This window comes from Amphiura filiformis, chromosome 20 (assembly GCF_039555335.1).
Source record: "Amphiura filiformis chromosome 20, Afil_fr2py, whole genome shotgun sequence".
Taxonomy (NCBI): domain Eukaryota; kingdom Metazoa; phylum Echinodermata; class Ophiuroidea; order Amphilepidida; family Amphiuridae; genus Amphiura; species Amphiura filiformis.
The window spans coordinates 25,483,972-25,504,653 of NC_092647.1; the positions used below are offsets into that span (position 1 = coordinate 25,483,972).

Sequence of the window (20,682 nt, forward strand, 5' to 3'; positions counted from 1 at the left end):
GACCTCCACTTGAGATGATCGAGTCTGGTATTTATTCCTAGCTATTATGTAAAAAGAGACACATGTACATGTAGCAGCAGTCATCGTGCATAATTTTGATATGGATGTACACAATTGTGCTAAAAGGAAAAAGATCTCTTCATTTCTTACATTTAATAATCAAACCCAAGACAAACAACAAAAAAGATGAAAAACACTAATTGCGCCAAGTTTATAAAAGTTTACTAGGCTTGAGTTTTCAACCGGCAAGAAGGAAAGAAGCTTTAATCACAGGCCTTTTTGATAAACCAAACCCATTATTTAAAAAGTTTTACTGGCGATGAAACATTATTTGGGTGTGAAGGATAATATTGCACCCTTTATTTCTATATATTCTATTACCACAAAATAGTGCAATTTAAAGATAAAATGTATCTTTTTTGCCCAAATATTTGAAGTTGTGTGCTTCAAGGTGAAGCACGTACACGTAGCCAAACCCTGAGTGACAGCAAATATTGCGGAAATATTGTATGTGTAACAAGCGTAACATTTCATGTAGCATGTGTTACGGCACTTATACTTCATCTTGCTTTAATGTGCGCTGTTGTGCAAGAAGAACATGAAACTCATTGCCATGGCAACTTTATTGTAATTTAAGGTCTTTCAAGCATTTCAACAAATTACAGTGCACAATTTTGAATAATGAGTTGTGGCGGTAATAAATTTAATATTCTTAGTCAGTGGGAGTGGTCTATTACGTAGACACATAATCTGATTGGACAATCGCATGATTTTGGGTGTTGTCTATCAGGCTGTAGACGACCCCACGTCATAAACGCGTAACACGCTCATAGAGGTGCGCGTATGTATTGCGTTGTATGCGTAGATGCAGTGTGGAATACTCGCACGCGCTAGCAGTATGCACAACAAAAGATGTGAAGTTGTAACTGTCAGCAAGAAAAACTAGTAAGTTTTCTTCAAATTGGTTTTGACAAAAGAAAAACTCTAATTATAAGTTGTAAACAAGTTTCGTTCATTTCAGAAAAAGGGGAGTTTTTATGACGGTAACTTAATTTTTGCTTTAAAAAATAGTTTACAGTTATTAAAATAATATTTAACTGAATGAGAATAAACAATAGGAATTTTTATTTTGACTATCCTCTACCTCTATCCTCTACCAATATTTTATCGTAGTGGATGCCGTCATCCACTACTCAAAATATTCGACCTGCATGTCGTCTATCACATGGTAGAGGATAGTCAAAATAAAAATTCCTATCCTTTATTCTCTAAATAATCTTTGCTTACAGAGATCCTGTTCTTCCCATATGGTGAAGCAGACTACAATCTGAGATACAACTATGATTATTATGCCAGATATTATCGCAATGAGTTCCTATCATACTATGTGTGGCCTCCGTCTGGTTTCGCATTTGGAAAGAATTTCTTCAAATACCTTTATGTGAGTATATGGCCATAATGCATGCTTATAAAGGAAGATGATCAGATTGTTTCATATGGTGTCTTCTATCAGGTATGGAGGCCCATCGCCAAAATAGTCCGATAAGTTTTGGTTATATTGTTCCAGTGAGGCTAATACCTATAAATTTAAGTATTCCGCTCTTCCCCTACTTGCCTCTATTGCTCTAGAATTACAATGGTTGCCAATTTGAAACTGGCCAGATGCACTGTTTTTTTTCAACCTTATGTGCAAAGATTGCTCCAGTGGTTTGTACCGGGGTCACTCCCATTTTGGCCTGTACACCATCCGCGTTAATAAAAACGCGTAAAAAGGGTAGCTTTTCGTGGGTATGCACGATACTCGCGTATCATGTTTAGGGTGTCAAAAACAACGAAAAATCAGAAAAAGGGTAGCAAAATTGCAATGGCTAATACGCGGAAATGAAATTTAGGGTATGAAATTTGATGCAAGGAATAAAATTGGGTTGCAGTCCCATAGCTGTTGAATTGGGAAATCTCTCTTTCCACAGGGTGAGTCTTTCTGCTTCCTTGGAGACTGTCCCAAGAGGATGAACTTTGCTTAGGAAACTTCCCCTGGATGTAAGGCGTTTGGGTGCAGCAGTCTGGTTGAACATGGGGTGCTTCATATCAGTGGTCTGACGCTCACGCTCTCGCATGCTGGTCACTTGCCTACGTACATCTGGAGGGGCTATAGCAGCTAAGGTGTAGAGACTCTCCGTTGGTGTTGATCGGAGGCATCCAGTGATAAGTCGGCAGCATGAGTTGAGTGCTGGGTCCACCTTCTTGGCATGAGTTGATCTTCCCCACACTGGGCAGGCATATTCAGCAGTAGCATAAGGCCAAGGCTGTGTTCAAAATGTTGTTTCGTGAACAAACTTTGCTCCTTGTCTTCTCAATGTGGGTCTTGTATGAGAGTGTGCGGTCGTGAGTGACTCGCAGATAAGGCCGTGTAAAATTAATATTTTGGTTCTTGTCCCCTCCCTCCTCAATTTCTGGGATTTGTCAGATTTTCTTTTTTTTTTTTTTTTTTTCAATTTTTTAGCCTTTGGAATGATTTATGATCTCTTCATACATATGTATATGTTTATTCGTGAACAAGCATCACTTCCAAGTCTTTTTGTGGTACTCTAGGGGTTTATCCTCAGAATCTCACATTTGAAAAAAAAAAAAAAGGGCCCCATCGCTCACCTCCAGCAATGTTAGAGAAGAGCGAAAACTACTGACAAAGCTAATTTTACATTGAAAAAAAAAAAAAAAAAAAAAAAAAACACCTCCCTCCCTCATCAATTCATGAAAATCCTCTGGACGAGAACCAAAACATTAATTTTATACGGCCTAAACAGGTGTTTCACAGTGCTCTAGTGTGGTTCCAGACAAGGTCACCTTCAGTTGATGTTTAGCTTCACGGTTGCGGAGGTGGAAAGCACCTACCTGTGTCTTGGATGGGTTGGCACGGAGGTAGTTTTCCTCATAGTATAGCGTGAGCTCATCCAGGGCTTTGGAGAGTCTCTGTTCCATAACAGTGAAGTCGGTGTGTTGTGCACTGATGCCAAGATCGTCTGCATATATGAAGCGTTGGGTGTCTTCACTTCTCGGTTGATCATTGGTGTATATATTGAACAGGAGAGGTACGAGAACAATGCCTTTGGGTAGCCTGTTCCTGAGTCTTCGCCACCGGCTCTTCTTGTCTCCAAGCTGAACAAAGAACATCCTGTTGTCAAGCATGCATTCGATGAGCTCCGTCAGGTGGATATCTTTGGTTAGCTCCAGGATTTTGCTGAGGAGACATCTATGGTTGACGGTATCGTAGGCTGCTGACAGGTCGATGAAAACAACTCCGGTTACCAATCCTTCCTCAAATCCATCCTCAATGTGCTGGGTAAGGTTGAGAACTTGGCTTGTTGTTGACTTGCCAGGGCGGAAACCTGCTTGTTCTGGAATGAGTTGTTCGTCTACCACAGTCTGTTGAGCAGGAGGCGTTCGAATAGCTTGTAGGTATGGCTGAGAAGCGATATTGGTCGATAACTCTTTGGGATGGACGGATCTTTCCCTGGCTTCAGCAGACCGATGATATGAGACTTCTTCCAGATCTTGGGGAGTCTGTGGCTGGTACGACAGGAGTTGTAGAGCTGTAAGAGCCATTTCTTTGCCTCTGGACCAAAGTTCTTCAGCTGCTCAGTTGCGATGTTGTCAAGGCCAATTGCTTTCCCTGGTTGGAGTTTGGCGATTCCTGCTTCCAGCTCCTGCATAGTAAAGGGCTTCCTGCTTCCAGCTCCTGCATAGTAAAAGAGCCAATGGTAAAATCCTTGTTTAGGGTGCTTTTCAAAAGTTGATTATCGCAGATGGTGTACAGGCCCCAATGGGAGTGACCCCCCTGGGGGTTTGTATATTAGATAGAAGAACAAATGTGTATAGCAATGGCCCAATAGAACAGTACAAACTGCCATGGGGGTTGAGGCTACTACTGTTTGGTATATATTCAACCCATGCTTGGTTCCGCCATATTGGGTATAGAGCCTCAAACTGGTAATAGACATGAAAGAAAGAATTATGTCACTTTACATAATGTCATATGACTCGTTCAATTCGCATTCATGCATGCTGCCAGATCGAGGCTCTACCTTCAAACTTGATGACCATGCAAGAAGTGATGAATAGACCTTTTCATAATTGAGTAATTCTGATCAAACCCGAAGCATGAAATAATTTCCCCAATCGTGCGCGCATTAAAGTACCTCTTCAGCATCATGTACAGTGCGAAGTTCCAATGTGTAACATGCATCATAACTACGATGACCTTTCGACGGCCAATTTAGGGACGAGAGAGGTACTTTTGCCAATGATACTCAACGTGCAATCAAGCATGTGGTGGTAGCATTGCGTAAGAGACTGACTGTGGAAGAGGTGATGCACGTAAACAAAACGTTCTGTAAAAAAAATTAACAGACGAAAAATTACGGACATTTGTCCATCTCTTTCCATTAGTATCTTATTGTGAAAAACTAAGTAGCTGAGGTGTTAGCTAAATATGCTAGGAAAATATTTCTTGCGATGACCCCATGTTCACATTGGCTTAATAAGCTGTATTTTCGCGCAAAAGGGTGTCGTAATTCATGACATTTCTTGTCCGCCAGTTTGGGTACAATTTGACCCCCTAGCTTACTGAATAAATAGCGCGGTTTCCGAACTTTTTTGATTTTGATATGAAAAGGTCTATACCTTCGAAAGGGTGAGATGGCAGAGCTGGTTAAGGCGTTGTACTGTTGGTCGGGAGAATATGATTGACAATGGCTCAAGCCTTGGGCCTGCCTTAATTCTCTTCCTTTCCCAAAATGCTATCCTTCACAGAGAATCTTTCTGGATCGCTAAACTTCAAACCCTCCGTCCCCATGGTATTAATGCTCACGAGTGACCACCGGCCTACCCTCTCCTGCTCTTGTTGCATGTTCGAGCGCCCTCACATCTTTGTCGTCTTTTTTGTTGTTGTCATCCACACACGATACACACACATCCACATCAACTTTTTGCCGTACATATTTTTGGTATGCAACTCTCTGAGTAAGTTTAATATGATATTTCATCACTGTGTACAATTAAGACACTAGCTGGTGTATCATCAGTTAGTATATTTATCTATTTATTTATTTTTTGAGCTTCTTGGCTACTCGTACTCTTTAAGTGATATCAGCTTATTGTATGTCTATGAGTTTGTAAGATCACTTGTATCATAGGGTCTACTATTATTTTCTTGTATTATATTGTTTCTACCAGGTTCAGCCTGAAGAAGGACTGCACAGCGTCCGAAAATTTGCTATGTCTCCACTGAACTAAATAATAATATAATTAGAACTGCTACGTCCGGGTGAAATTTCCAACTTCTTTCGTCTATATAATTTTTGAAATTTTCACGCACCAATGTGTAAGAAACTGTACCAACTTCTTTCGCTATATATATATATATATATATAATATTTAAAAATTGAGGTACAGCACATATAGGAAGAAGAAGAAGGAAATTTATTTCAGGCTTATCATTTTTACTTGGGGTTCTCTGAGGAAAATCTTTCATCTAATGCCAAAATCTCAATTTTGTGTGTATGTTAGGAGGGGTGGAAATGAGGCTGTCAATCTGGTCACCCATCTGTTAATTGTCATGACCATATTTGGAATCAGCATGAAAAATGCATTGAAATGGCTACAAACAAGCCTAGTATTGGCTCAGAGGCACTTGAGATGACTCTTGATATCTCCAAACTTGGACTTTTTATGTTGAAGCCTATATGTCTAGCACACAGAGCTTTAATACCCCCGTTTTACAAATGATCCATCCATTCTTAGTCAGTGGGAGTGGTCTAGTTCGTAGACAACACATTTATGATTGGACAATCGCATGATTTCGGGTGCCGTCTATCAGGCCGTAGACGACCCCACGTCATGATGCGTCTTGATAATGCGTAACACGCGTGTAGAGGTGCTTGCGTATGTATCGCGCTAGATGCGTAGACTAGTGCGGAATACGCGAACGCGCTAGCAATACGCGCAACAGAATACATGAAGTTGTAAACAAGTTTCGTTCATTTTATAATGAGGGGAGTTTTTATGACGGTAACTTAGTTTTTGCTTAAAATTTTTTTTACAGTTATTAAAATAATATTTAACTGACTAAGAATGAGAATAAACGATAGGAATTTTTATTTTGCCTATCCTCTACCTATGTTAGACGATAGGCTGGTCCGATATTTTTATCGTAGTGGATACCGGCTGCGACGGCATCCACTACTCAAAATATTGGACCTGCCTGTTGTCTATCACACGGTAGAGGATAGGCTAAAAAAAATAATCCAAATTTTGGATCTGGTTCAAAATCATTGAATGTCCCTTTAAGGATGAATTTTTGAGGAAAATAAAATTTTCTTCAGGACTTTTTTGTGCATGAAACTACATGTACGTACAATATTTCTGAATTTCTCAAGTAAAAATGAAGTGTGGTAAAAATGACTTCCAAAAAGGAAATGTGGCCGTGGCCATTTCATTCAAGGAATAAAATTACTTGTCATTTTGTTTTGTCTTTTTCATGTTTAATTTTTCAGATTACTGCTGATGGTCTGATAGTGTTCCACGAATATTATTCCTGGTGGAAAAGTAGCTTTCCCTATCCCTTGGGAAGTGAGTTTAGTTCATATGACCCAACTGTGGTTACACCATTCTGGGGAAAAGTAGATGGAAGGTGGATGGAATTAGGTGGAAATGTCTATTACAAGGTAATCATGAGGTTTAGTGTTGAGTACAATGGTTTAGGTCGTTGCAATTTTGTCAATATAATGTTAAATTAAGACACATATTGTGAGGGCGCACTAACTGTGAGTAACTAAATACTTTCAGACGGTGATTGATGACTAAAAACAAGATAAAAATAAGCGCCCACCCAAAATGACTTTGTTAAGCGCCCTGGGCGCTTATTGGAGTGAATACGGTATTACATTACAAGTTGACACTCGTTGCAATTTTTTATGCATATTTCTCCTGAAAAAAGAGAAATTGTGTTGGTAAAGTATGGGTCCTTCCCCATTCGAAGCAAAATTAATTTTCAAGGCAGCGGGCTGAATGACGAAGTAAATAAAGCGGACACTATAGGGGAGAGTGGGGTAATCCCGAACATCTTGTCATTTTTTAATAGGCTTAAAAGCCTATTACTACACATTAAAACAATGTAACATAGAATAAACCATACCAATATCAAGAGTGGGATTACCCGCCGTTCCCCTATGTTCACGATATAAACATAATGGCCTAGCGCTCTTTTCATGTTCATTCATGCATAGATCATCCAGATGATCTATGATTCATGTATAAATGCGCGACCTTCAATGGTCAACAAAAGGTTAGTTACTGGCCCATTGAAATTGTTTATTTGCATAATAAATACAATATTGATCATTGAGACTATAATATATCTGACTCAAATTAAAAATTTTAGTCCAAATATTTCTCATGATGTTGACATACATATGAATTGTAATATCACAATTTACTAATATATAATAAAGAAGCGGATGATTTTATCCATATGTTTTTTTTCTGAGAACAACAACAGTATACGTTCTGTGCATAGAGAGTGTTTAAAGTCCATTCTTTCAAAGCGGGCACATTTCATTTCATGACGTCAACTTTTTTCGAGATCAAATCTGTCTCGTTCGAAGGAATTCACCGTTTACAGTTGGTTTTTGCGGAATATAAATTTTAAACGTCTTATTTTCTCAAAAAGGAGTCATTTTCATTGTCCTCATAATATTAGCTTGCCAATGATATGATGTTGTCCAAGCAATATATATGACCTTTAAAAATTTCGGAAATTGTACATTTTCGTAACCATATTTGGAACCAGCATGGAAAATGTATTAAAATGAGTACAAACAAGCCTAGAATTGGTTCAGTGGTTCTTAAGGTAGCTCTTGATAATTTGAGAAAATATCTTAAAACTTTTTAGGTTACAGTATATATCTAGCCTGCAAAGCATTAATTTATTCCTAATACTTTCTTTACTTGAAATCAAGTATAATGATTTTTGCTGAACTATGAAATGGACATATCTTTAAATGCCACAAAGGTATGAACCCCCAGGTGGTGTCAAATGAAAGAGGAAGAAGTAAAGAATATAATAAAAATATTTCCCCACCCGGGGGGGTGCCGCTCATCATTAGACCCGGGTCAATATTCATATGGATCCTTTTCATATCTCAAAATGCCAAGAAGGTATGACCCCCTGAGTGGTGTCAAATGAAAGAGAACAAAGTGAAGAATATAATAAAAATCATTTCCCCACCGGGGTGACACTCCTCATAAGACCTGGGTCAATATTCATATTTTGGGTCCTTGTCTTATCTCGAAATCCCAAGAAGGTAATACCCCCATCACATCTCACATCTTCCACAATATACTGCCGAAGGTCATGGTTCAGTTATGATGCGGTAACCGCTCTAGTTTGAGGAAGTTGTTTGTATTTAGTTGTGCTTTCTACCCCTTTTTTCTATTTGAACAGTACTACTACTCTTTCTGGTGTGATTGGGGTTGGTGGTGGTGGTATGACAATTGTGAAGAAGTATTTTCAGAAATAAACTCTCGCATCCAAAGCGCTGACGAGGCATACAGTGATTTTGAAGCTACATGGGCCTTGGTGGTCACATGGGATAAGATGCCAGAGGTTACATCTGCTTACAAAACCGAAAATGTGAGTATGTTAATCAATTTACAAATTGATCTGTCAATCAATCAATCAATAGGTCAACTGATCAATCAATCAATATGTGGACTGATCCACCAATCATTCAATCAACAGATCAAGCGATAACTCATCAATCTGTGGACTCATCCACCAAATAATCAAACAATAGATCAAGTGATAACTCAATCAATCTGTGGACTGATCCATCAATCAATCAATCAAGCGATACTCTGGCAATAACTCATTAATCTGTGGACTGATCCACCAATCATTCAATCAACAGATCAAGCGATAACTCATCAATCTGTGGACTCATCCACCAAATAATCAAACAATAGATCAAGCGATAACTCAATCAATCTGTGGACTGATCCACCAATCAATCAATAGATTAAGCAATAACTCATTAATCCGTGGACTGATCCACCAATCAATCAATAGATCAAGCAATAACTCATTAATCCGTGGAGTGATCCACCAATCAATCGGGCAATCGATCAAACGATAACTCATCAATCAGTGGACTGATCCACCAATCAATCAATCAGTCAATAGATCAAACAATAAATCATCAGTCTCTGGAATGATCCATCAATTATTTGATCAATTACAGAGTGCAATCGGACACCATTGTAAACCTGTCCGAGTGCATTTTATAGCACACCTCATTTCCTAAACTTCTTACCGAGAGCAATTTAATAGCACACGGCACCTGACAGCCCGCCTTAACATTACCCGATTTGTAGCATGCTTGTTATTTTCAAAACTGTGTGAATAGTTGGTGTATTACTATTTAAAAACAACAAGGACCTACTACTGTCCCCTGGGGACACCTGATTTTACCTGCACCCAGTTTGAGTTCTTGCCTGCAATTACCAGAAATTACTTTGTCTGGTATTTATACACTGGAGCATGTTGCATGTCACCTAATGTATGGTGGGGAAGCAAGGCTTAGAAATCTACACCATTGTCTGGCATTGATACACTGGAGCATGTTGCACGGTGCCTTATGTACATGGGAAACAAGGCCGAGAAATCTACACTATTGTCTGGCATCAATAATCATCAGGATCGTTCAAAAGTCAATTAAATATTAAAGTTCTGGTAATTATCCCAAAGAATATAGAAACTTGATATTTCATGATTGATGTATTAACTGAAATAGTTCATTAACCTTTCTCTGTTCAGACCAACACTTTCCAGGCTGTGCTAGCAACAGACGGCATACGCAGTTTTGCATTATTCATCTACCAAAATGGCGGTATGAAATGGGACGCTGTGGAAAAGAAGAATGCTGTGATTGGATATAATAACCAACGGAGCTCACAGGCAACTAGGAATATACATAGTGAAATGGGCGATAAATACAGACCTGATAAAGAAATGGGCAACATGGGAAAAGGTAGAGAGAGTTTGGCTTTAATGATTAGGGAGGCCGGTCGAATGCAGATCTGTCGGAACACGCTTTTCAATAGGGAATAAATTCTAATCTCATCATGACATCATCCAAGCAGCAAAGTTCATTTCCCTTTGAAAAAGCGTTATCCGACGGATCTGCAGTGGACCATTCTGTAGGAGATGAGAATATTTGCATACTCATAGTGCATGATGGGAAAAATGGTGAGAAAATCATAGCTTATTTATTTCCAGATTAAAATTTGTTTTGGAAAAAAAAACTCACATTCACTTTAAAGAGGTCATTACCAAATAATAATTTGGAATTACTTCCTCTGTTTTGATTGAACAGATTCATCAGGATCGGTATAGTAAACTGGTTAACAAAGTTCTTTGTATCTGATCCAGAAAGTTCACTTACTTGTGTACGTTTCAACAACACCTGTTGTCTTTATCAACACTTGATTGGTAGTGACTGCTACTGACAACCGACGCTAGAAGTAGTTCCAGCGTTGATCTTGGAGTTGCCAGTTGATTTTCCTCCAAGGGATTTTTTAGGTCCCTGTTTCAGAAAGTCGTCATATATGTGAGATAGGAGGAAAATCAACTGGCAACTCCAAGATCAACGCTGGAACTACTTCTAGCGTCGGTTGTCAGTAGCAGTCACTACCAATCAAGTGTTGATAAAGTACACAAGTAAGTGAACTTTCTGGATCTGTTAACCACTTCCTCTGTTTTTGTTTGCATTCAAGGTTATTGGTTGGTCAGATTGGACGAGAACGAAGTTGATGCGGTCAACCCTGACAAGTACTGTGAGGAATGGGCTAATGATCAACCTTCTTGGACTGCTGACCTTGGCAATTGGGTCAGGCCATGTCCGTGTACTGTTGCACAAGCTCAAGGTGATAGTCGTTATATAACATGTGAAAGAATATCTTTAAGCCTGGATCAGTTCAATGAACCTGGTAAGCATGATTATCTTCCTTTCTTTTCTTCTCATCTCATCTCCCTCCCTCCCCCCTCCCTCCCTTCCCCTCCCTCTCCCTCCCTCTCTCCTCTCCTCTCCTCTCCTCTCCTCCTCCTCGCTCGCCTCGCTTCGCCTTGTCTCGCCTCGTCTCGCCTCCCTCGCCTCGCCTCCCTCGCCTCCCCCTCCTCTCTCTCTCCTCTCCTCCCTCTTTCTCCTCTCCTTTCCTCTCCTCTCCTCTCCTCCTCCTCTCCTCTCTCCTCTTTTCTCCTCTCCTCTCTCTTCTCTCCTTTCCCTTCTCTGCTCTCCTCTGCTCTCCTCTGCTCTGCTCTGCTCTGCTCTGCTCGCCTCTGCTCTGCTCTACTCTACTCTACTCTACTCTACTCTACTCTACTCTACTCTACTCTACTCTACTCTACTCTACTCTACTCTACTCTACTCTACTCTACTCTACTCTTTTCTCCTCTATTTTCTACTCTTGTCTTGTCTCGTCTCCTCTCCTCTCCACTTCTCCCTCCTCTGCTCTCTTCTTCTCCTTCCCCTCCTTCCCCTCTTCTACCCTCCCCTCCCCCTCTCTGCTCTCCTTTCCACTCCATTCCACTCCACTCCCACCTCACTCCACTCCCACCCCACCAATTTCCACCTAATACTTCATAGATATGGATAAAGTCATATACAGGGGAAATGTAGGTTACAAAATAATTAACCCTAGTCAATTCCATTTAGAATACATACTCCCTATATTTAACAAGATGAGTTTCCAAGCATTTGAACCAAGCCAGTGTTTATATTATTATGTTTTACAAAACATCCTTTGACTTACATTTTACTCTCTCTTTTTTAAGGTGAAGAGGAAGTGTGGTGTTACCAGCAGAGATGGCCTACTTGGGTTCCATCTGCAGGCTTATACTGGCGCTGGTGGTGGTGGTGGTGGTATTCTTATCCCAGAACTTGGTATACCACAGGAGCTCGATGCTCATATAATTCAGAAGGTGCCCTCATTACAGGCTATGATGATGTTTGGAGCAATAGCAATGCACAGCTTTACCATGGTGCTCTTGGAGGATTTTACTACTGGTCTCCATATGCTAGCAAGGTGGATTGGAGAGGTAGGCTGGATAGTGGGGATTGGTACTGAAGCATTAAACCCACTCAGGGCTTATGCAAATTTTAGCACTCACAGCAGTGGCGTAGCCAGGACTTTTTCAGAGGGTGGAAAGGCAACTTTTTTGGGGGGGGGGGGAATTTGCTGAAAACGGTCGAAAATAATGTACAGAAAAGGCAGAAAAATCTTAAATATCATTACTGTCAACATCTCACCGGGGATGCCAAGAGGCGCAAGGCAAGACTTCTTGCATGGGGTAAGCTCCATCCATCCATCCCCTCATTGGCTATGTCGCTGACTCACAGATGAAACAAAATTAAGTCAGATAGAAAGTGGGTCTCAAGGAAAAAGAAATTAATTGATCAACATTTCGAGGAGTTTTCGGTACAAACCAACAACATCTGCAGTTAGAGTACATGTTAAGCAACTATTTTTTGTGTTAAAAAATAACGAATCATGAGAATGAAAGCATGTGTGATAATGCATGTACAGTGAACACAAACAAAACGTCCATGTCATATCGACAATCGGAAGTCACATCAGCCAGGGGTCACTTGTTTGACAAGTGAACATGAATTCAACAGCATCACTGTTTACATTGGCAAAAAGTCGTAATGAATTACAACCTACTAGAATTCACTTGAAACGAATGACGACTTGAGTTGATAAAAGTCTGACGACAACTTTTTGAATTATGATTGACCACGATTTCGCCCATTTACACTGATAAGTCGCCTTAATCGATTTGGACTTTTGTGAAGTCAACTCAAACTTGTTATGACTTTTGCCCAATGTAAACGAGGTCATAGATTGATTAGATGCTGGCTCTGAAGGTGGTCCCAGACATAGTGGGAGCTGACTCTGACGTACCTAATGTTATTTGAGACATAGACTTGATGTGTGTACTGGGCCTGTACAGAGCTGTGCCCTTGGATAAAGCAAACTATTCTTTTGGTTCGCCTCAAGTTCAGCAGTGATGACAATTCTTTTTTGTGGTTGCCCTGCAAGCTCTGAGCTATTAACTTTATGTGTGCAATCCAATACCTCGATCAGTGAAATACACACCTACGTCAGTATTGAATTTGAGGCAAACTAGTGTATACTCAAAGGGATGTCTTAGGCTCAGGGACTTCCGGTTATGTAATGGTCTCAAGGCATTTTGCTATATAGAGGTTGTGCATATGACGTATCATACCGTAAATATGGCGGACTACTCAAATCCATTCAACAAAAGCATGATTGCAATCTACCGAGACAGTTCGTCTCACACACATAACAAATGCACTACGATCAAATAGGTTGATGACATCATTTGATCGAATGGACTGCACTGCCCAATGATTACGGTGAAAAACATCGGTTCAAATCCTTTGTTTGTAGCCAATCAATAATTTCAAGCACAACCTCTATAAATGTGTGACCAAACTAAATACATTTACACTGGTTTCCTGTGAGGGGGTGAGTGAATGAGGGGGTGAGTGAATGAGGGGTTTAGTGAGTCAGTGAATGAGGGGGTGAGTGAATGAGGGGTTTAGTGAGTCAGTGAATGAAGGGGTGAGTGAATGAGTGAGAGAATAAGGGGTGAGTGAATGAGGGGTTAGTGAGTCAGTGAATAAGGGGTGAGTAAATGAGTGAGAGAATGAGTGAGTGAGTGAATGAGGGGGTGAGTGAATGAAGGGGTGAGTGAATGAGTGAGAGAATGAGGGGGTTAGTGAGTCAGTGAATGAGGGGGTGAGTGAGTGATTGATGGGGTGAGTGAATGAGGGGGTTAGTGAGTCAGTGAATGAGAGGGTGGGTGAATGAGGGGTGAGCAAGTGCATGAGTGAGTGAGGGGGTGAGCAAGCAAGTGAGTAGCGAGCGAATGAGTGAGAGAGTAAGAGGATGAGTAAGCTTCTTTCAAAGGAACAAGTAAGGGATTGGATGCCTGAGTAAAACAAGTTTAGAAATGAAGTGGTGTATGTAGAGCACAACAAATCCATTACCATTCCTTATTTTACCTGACTGTTGTTTTTCCTTCTACCCTTACAGATAAAGAGGTTCTTGCTCGCTACTACTGCTGTAAGAAGTCTGATAAATGTGATTTGTATGAAAGGCATAGACCACCACTGACTTGTGCTTGGTATATACAAGTCCAGCCAGGTATGGTGCTTATCACAGTAGAATTTGTGCGATTTCTAGTAGAAGCATGAGAGTTTCCAGTCACACATGAATTTCAAGATCCAATATTGATTTTCAGATTTTGGATTTTGAAAATGCTCAGATCTTGTTGAAAGATGTACCAAATTACTCTGATTACAAGGATTAAAATATTAAAAATAATGTATAGTTTGTGCTATCTTTATGACCTATCGTTACCAAGTTATCATACAAAACCCTCATTTTAGGGTAAAATGTCATGTTTTTGGTTCTATAGGGGTAAAAATTTCAACTTATTCTGTTTTTGGCAAATATGGTGTCAAATTGCTTGTCTTGACATAGAAATCAAAAAATGGTATAGAACTTGCCTTCTAAATAAGTCATAAGCAGTATCCTATGGCCACCCAATAGCATTTGACCTTGTTTGGCATCTATAACTAAACACAGTACATATATAGGCAAAACTGTCAGCTTTGTTTCAGCTTTACGAAACAATTTGCCACAACTTTGATATAAAATTGGACCGATTGAGCCCATATTTATTGGTCGAGCTACATGACCTACGTCTCGTCCAATATTTTAAAACTCATAGCGAGACCAATAAATATTGGGCGTAAAATATCCAATTTTATCATTATTATGTTTTGGATCTAATATTATTACACACTTGGATTCAACAAAACATAATAATGATCAAAATTGGACCAAATTGAATTTTTTTACCCCTGTACAACCAAAAAAGTAAGATAGTACAAACTGTACATTATTTTATTACTTATGATCAGACAATTAATTTGTTATGTCTTTCAACAAGATCGGGGGATTTAAAAATGTTTTACCTCTGTATGACCTTCCGTGACCTCTAGCAGTCACCAGGGGTCAAATCCAAAATAGCTCCATGTCTTAAATTCAACATTAAATCTTGAATGTTGGTGTTTGAAGTGTGTGTAGGTTGGTGTGTGTGTAGCTAGGATGAGGGTGCATAGGGTGGGGGATGTCTCTGCCTGTTTTGTCAATTATAAACTTTATAGCCAATCACAAGTATTTATTTCAAATTGAATACCTGAGTGGAAGTGTATGTCTAATTCTAACAACTCATATGTACAGTGTGTTAAATGTAGTAACAATAGTGAGTGCAATATGTTGAATATATTTTCATCCGTGGATGAAACTGAGGTAAGAAAAATCATCTCAAAAATCCCCAACAAAACTAGCTGTCTCGACCCCATGCCTACTTGGCTTTTTAAGGAATGTTCTGTTCTACTGGGAACCAAGGGAGAACAGTGCCAGTGCATTGATTGGTCACCCCAGGTTAAATAAGAAATAAGTTGACGTCCTAGTTCCCTTCATAATGTCTCTTATTAATAACTCATTCCGTGTAGGATGCTTTCCACCTCTCCTGCGTGAGGCAGTTATCACACCCCTGATCAAAAAGCCCACTCTTAATCAAGACGAGTTGAAAAACGGTAAGATCCTCGAGTACCCTGCTATTTCCAGACTTAATGATCACTTACAGGCTAATAACCTCACTGATGAATTCCAATCAGCCTATAAGGCTGCCCACAGTACTGAAACTGCCCTTCTTCGGGTTAAAAGTGATATTGTAAATGAGCTTGGTCGTGGTAAATGTGTTATGCTTGTACTTTTAGATATGTCAGCAGCCTTGATACCATCGACCATGATATTCTTGTAAATAGGCTTAACATTGAGTATGGTATCGGAGGTTGCGTTTTAAAGTGGTTTAATTCTTATTTTAGAGACCGTAAAAGTAGAGTTTGTGTTTTAAATAATTATTCAAGTATCCACCCCCTAAACTATGGTGTTCCTCAGGGATCAATCGCTGGTCCACCGATCTTCACATTGTATTCAAAGCCTATCACGGATATTTTGAAACGCTTTAATGTTGCGTATCACATCTATGCCGATGACACCCAGCTGTACGTTAGTTATGATCCAAAAGTACCGGGTGATTTTGAGGCAGCGCAGCTTAATCTAGCAAATTGCATTGCTGAAGTCAAACGCTGGATGTTGAAAAACAAATTGAAGCTCAATGATACGAAAACAGAGCTTTTTATCATCTCTTCGCCAAGACAAATCAATTCGGCACTCAGTGTAAATCTGAAGATCGGTGAATCGGTGATTGATCCCTCTCAGTCTATTAGGAATTTAGGTATAACCTTTGATCACCATCTCAATATGGATTTGCAGGTTAATGCTTTATGTCGCACTGTCAATTACCATCTGCGCAATATTTCCCGCATCCGACGTTTTATTGACCAGGACACATGTGCACATGCAGTGAGATCTTTAGTCCTTTCTCGGCTTGATTACGGCAACTCTTCCGATCTGAATGTTGAGCGTCTTCAAAGGCTTCAAAACCGTGCTGCGCGCCTCATTTTCTGTGTTGGTAGACGCACTAGCTCTTCGCCACTCTTACGTGAGCTGCATTGGTTGCCGGTCCAGCAGAGAATCGAGTTTAAGATCTTGCTGCATGTGTACAACGGCAGTAAATACTTTGGGGCCTACATACCTTTCCGATATTTTATTACATTATAATTGTAATCGTGCGGGTCTAAGATCTTCCCAAGACAAGACTCGCCTCAGCGTTCCATTCAATCGTCGTGTCATTGGTGATAGTTCGTTTTCTTGCTTAGGTCCCAAACTTTGGAACGCTCTCCCCATTTTTATTCGTAGTGCCCCCAATGTCCAGTCTTTCAAGAAAATGCTTAAAACGCATTTGTTTCCAAAGGAGTAGTATTCTTTCTTGAAACTAATTTGGTCTGTTTTATAATGGTATGTTTATAATGCCTTTTCAGAAATATTGATGTTTATTTATATTTCTAAAGCTCTGTTTTTATGATTATGATATATTTTATGCATTCTATTTTCTCGCTTTTAACATGTTTAATATATACTTGTTTATCAAGTTTTCAATTGTATAATGTTGTTTTTAATATTGTAAGGCGCTTTGGCCTTTTTTGAAAAGGCGCCTAATAAATGTCTTTTAATAATAATAATAAAAAAGAAGGGCCCAACTCCATCAAAATTGTTTTTGAGATATTAAGAAAAAACTTAATATTTGGAAAAGTTTTATAGGCAGAATGTTTTCATCTTCAGGGGACCTTTAATACATGAACATACAATATTACATAGACGAATCCAATTTCACACATTCCTGCTCCTCAATGGCAGCCATTAGCCGCAATGGGTACCCAACTATCCTACCTAAAATGTGGGATGATGCAGCCTTGAAGGGTATTATGAACTGCATTCTATCACCTGTGTTACACATAGACAAAAGAATGATGACAGTTTACAACACAAAAGAATCTAACATCAAATTTTAAGCGGATTTAATCCACCCAATTGGGTACTCACAACACCTTTTTGGTGCATGCGGGTAACCAAATATGGCCGACCAAATCCTGACCATGACTTGGCTCGTTGGATTCGTCTATATTCAAAATTATAGATGATGTTTCCATGGCAACGGTACAGGTCTTAATATGAGCTGGAGTTGGGCCCTCCTTCCACTAATATACTGCAAGTGCCAGTTCCATAAGCAGATGTGTTATAAATAGCCACAGAAATTATCCATTAAAGGAGGATTTTGTGATCCTAACATCCTCTTTTTATGATATTTTTCAGTAGATATCCAATAAAAAAGGTTATTCCCAAAATTCCAGTTGATTCCGATGTTGCGTTTGCGAGTTATGCATGATTATGTGTATTACACTGCTCCATTGGCCACTGTTGTAATTTCGATCTGGTATACCAGAACGAAATTGAAATTTGACGATATTTTTGCTAAACGAATTAATCTACAAGACATTTTTGGTACATAAACATTATGTAGCCAGGGGTTTCCAGTGGTATAAAAATCTCAACTTTTTTTGGAGAAAAGTGGGGGATGAGGCTGTGGATCACGAAATGCCCTTTTAATTGCACAAGTAGAAGCTTGTAATATGTTTGCAAGAAAGTTTATTGTAGTGAAAAGCAGATTTCATGGATGAACAAAATTCCTCTTTAACCCAATATTTGTGGAAGAAGGGCCCAACTCCATGGAGTTGGGCCTTTCTTCCATATGAAAACCATGATTAAGTGTACGTGGAAGACTATTTAGAGAGTGGATTTTGGCTCATCTTTCACACACAAGGAAGAACAATCTGCTGGCAATAAAATGCTAGGTATAACTCATTTTTGTAAAAAAATTGAGTTGGGCCCTTCTTCCACTCAGGTATTCAATTGTAAGAGGAATGTGTTTTGTCATGAAATGAGCAGTGCCTATATTGTAAATTTTGTCATCCATTGTTTGAAGGTTGTTTCTATGGCGACCCTCACATTGTGACACATGATGGAGGCACGTACAGCTTCAATGGTTGCGGAGAATACACCATGGTGATGGTAGAGGAAATGGACTATGAGTTACAGGGACGCACTGGCTTTGCTATGGTGAATGGAACGGTACAAGAATCAGGAGGCACTGTGTTTATTGCATTTGCTGCTAGGCTGGGAATAACTACGGTATGTTTCTGAATGTGTGACATGCGAGAATATCTTATCTGAAATCTAACCGGCAGGGCCAGATTTACCTTTTTGGGGGCCCTGGGCCAGGCCAAAATTTGGAGTTTAGAGATTTATTTAGTTTAATTTGTTTTCTTGATGATTTATAAAATTAAGTGGAAGAAAAGGAATTTATATACGAGTTATATAAACAAAATATTAAAAAATATAGACACAGATATTAATACATTTCACAACACTGTGTTTCACGCCAAAGCGATCTTCAGGTGAATAAATTAAAAATAGAAAACATGATGATCAAAGGCCTTTCCAAAACTCCGTAACCTAACAATGCGTGCCAGCGGCGCCCGAAAAAACACACCTGGCGCAAGTATGACGCACAACGGTAGGTGGTGACATAGGTTATGGAGAAAATGAATAGGCCTAAACATACCATATGAAACATTACTTTTTTTAACACGGCTATGACGACATTTGCTTATCAGCTCACTTCTTTTGTTGAGCGAGATTCTTGGATTACTCATTTTTGAGTTTAAGATTGCCATTTTTTCTTCTAAACAAAGGTTACAAATTCCTGATTTTCTCATTTTGGTGTTGGATTTTGGACTATATCCCAACTGATGTTGAACTTTTCATCTTTGTGTTTAAGCCCCCAAACATATTTCGATAGTTCTGTCTCCTTTTGTATTTTTCTAGCCGAAAAAGACTTAGTGTGGTTGTTGTACCTTTCCTTAAATGTACCGCCTGCTAATCCAATATATTGCTTTGATTCATTGTCTGAGTTTACTGTGGCTTTGTAAACTATAGCTTGAGATAAGCACTTTCCACTGAGAGGACAGCTGTCCTTTTTTCTACAATTACACTCTTTTTCGGGTGGCTTATCGGCTATTGCGTCTGATTTGTGCGTTCTATGGGATTTCATAATCGCGCCTATATTTCTCATGCAACTATAACTTACTTTCACGCTGTTCTTGTTGAATATTTTAAACAGCTTGCTCCCTCTTGGAAAATGCTTATTAATTAGGCGAATAAAAGTACCTCCTACGTTTGTTTTAACGTTCTTACTAAATGGCGGATTAAACCATATAACCTTTCTTTTTCTGCTCTTATTCTTCTTTTTTGCTATTGTCTTGTTTCGTCGAATTGATGTTCTCCTTTTCACTGTACTGGATTTTTTCAGCATAGCCACATGAACTTAACGCTTCGTTTATGCGTTTGCTGCTTGGTCGAAAATCTCTTTGCTTGAGGACAAAGTAGAAATTCTCTTACTGATTGCTGCAGGTATATTTCTAATTATTGTTGGTGGATGGTTAGAGCTGGTGTTGATATATACAGGTGGATTGTTCGGCTTACTGTACGGCTTGTAGCTTCCATTGATAAGATTCAGATTAACATCTAGAAAATTAACTGATTTAAGGTTCGTTTCAACTGATATTCGCAAGCCGTATGATTTGAAAATTTCTGTGATTTTCTTTTCGCATTCTGTCTGCGTCACTTCCGAACATTTTCTTAGAACAGCTAACCCATCATCGCGGTATAGTCCCACGCTTTCCGCTCCAAGGTTTGTTTCAAGGTCATAAAGTATAAACAAACCTACTAATTCGCAGATTTCAGCGCCATCGTAAGCACCCATTGCTACGTCAAACGCGTTATCGTTACCTTTTTTGATCCACGCTCTGCCAAAATCGTCGAACAGGAGAGTTTTTCTTGCATGCATGATTGTGTTCTGTTCCAAGTCTGAAATACTACAAGCCGCTTGGCCCAGTTTAAGGCATCCATTAACAGTTTTTCTGAAATAGACGGGTAAAATTCTACTACGTCGAAGACGAGAAATGTTAGTTCCGTTTTTCTGTTTAAGCTGTTGAACCATTCTAG

The 20,682-nt window shown here is 39.4% G+C and overlaps 1 protein-coding gene across 1 annotated transcript in view; it reads left to right on the forward strand.

Annotated features, from left to right (window-relative positions):
• The window catches only part of LOC140142226 (uncharacterized), a 113,589-nt gene that overhangs the window by 52,391 nt on the left and 40,516 nt on the right, over positions 1–20,682 (forward strand). Inside the window, exons 16-23 of the mRNA XM_072164193.1 lie at positions 1,290–1,441; positions 6,552–6,722; positions 8,501–8,689; positions 9,872–10,085; positions 10,831–11,043; positions 11,888–12,151; positions 14,176–14,286; positions 18,602–18,807. Coding sequence (XP_072020294.1) covers positions 1,290–1,441; positions 6,552–6,722; positions 8,501–8,689; positions 9,872–10,085; positions 10,831–11,043; positions 11,888–12,151; positions 14,176–14,286; positions 18,602–18,807 — 1,520 coding nt within the window. The remainder of the gene's footprint in view (positions 1–1,289; positions 1,442–6,551; positions 6,723–8,500; positions 8,690–9,871; positions 10,086–10,830; positions 11,044–11,887; positions 12,152–14,175; positions 14,287–18,601; positions 18,808–20,682) is intronic.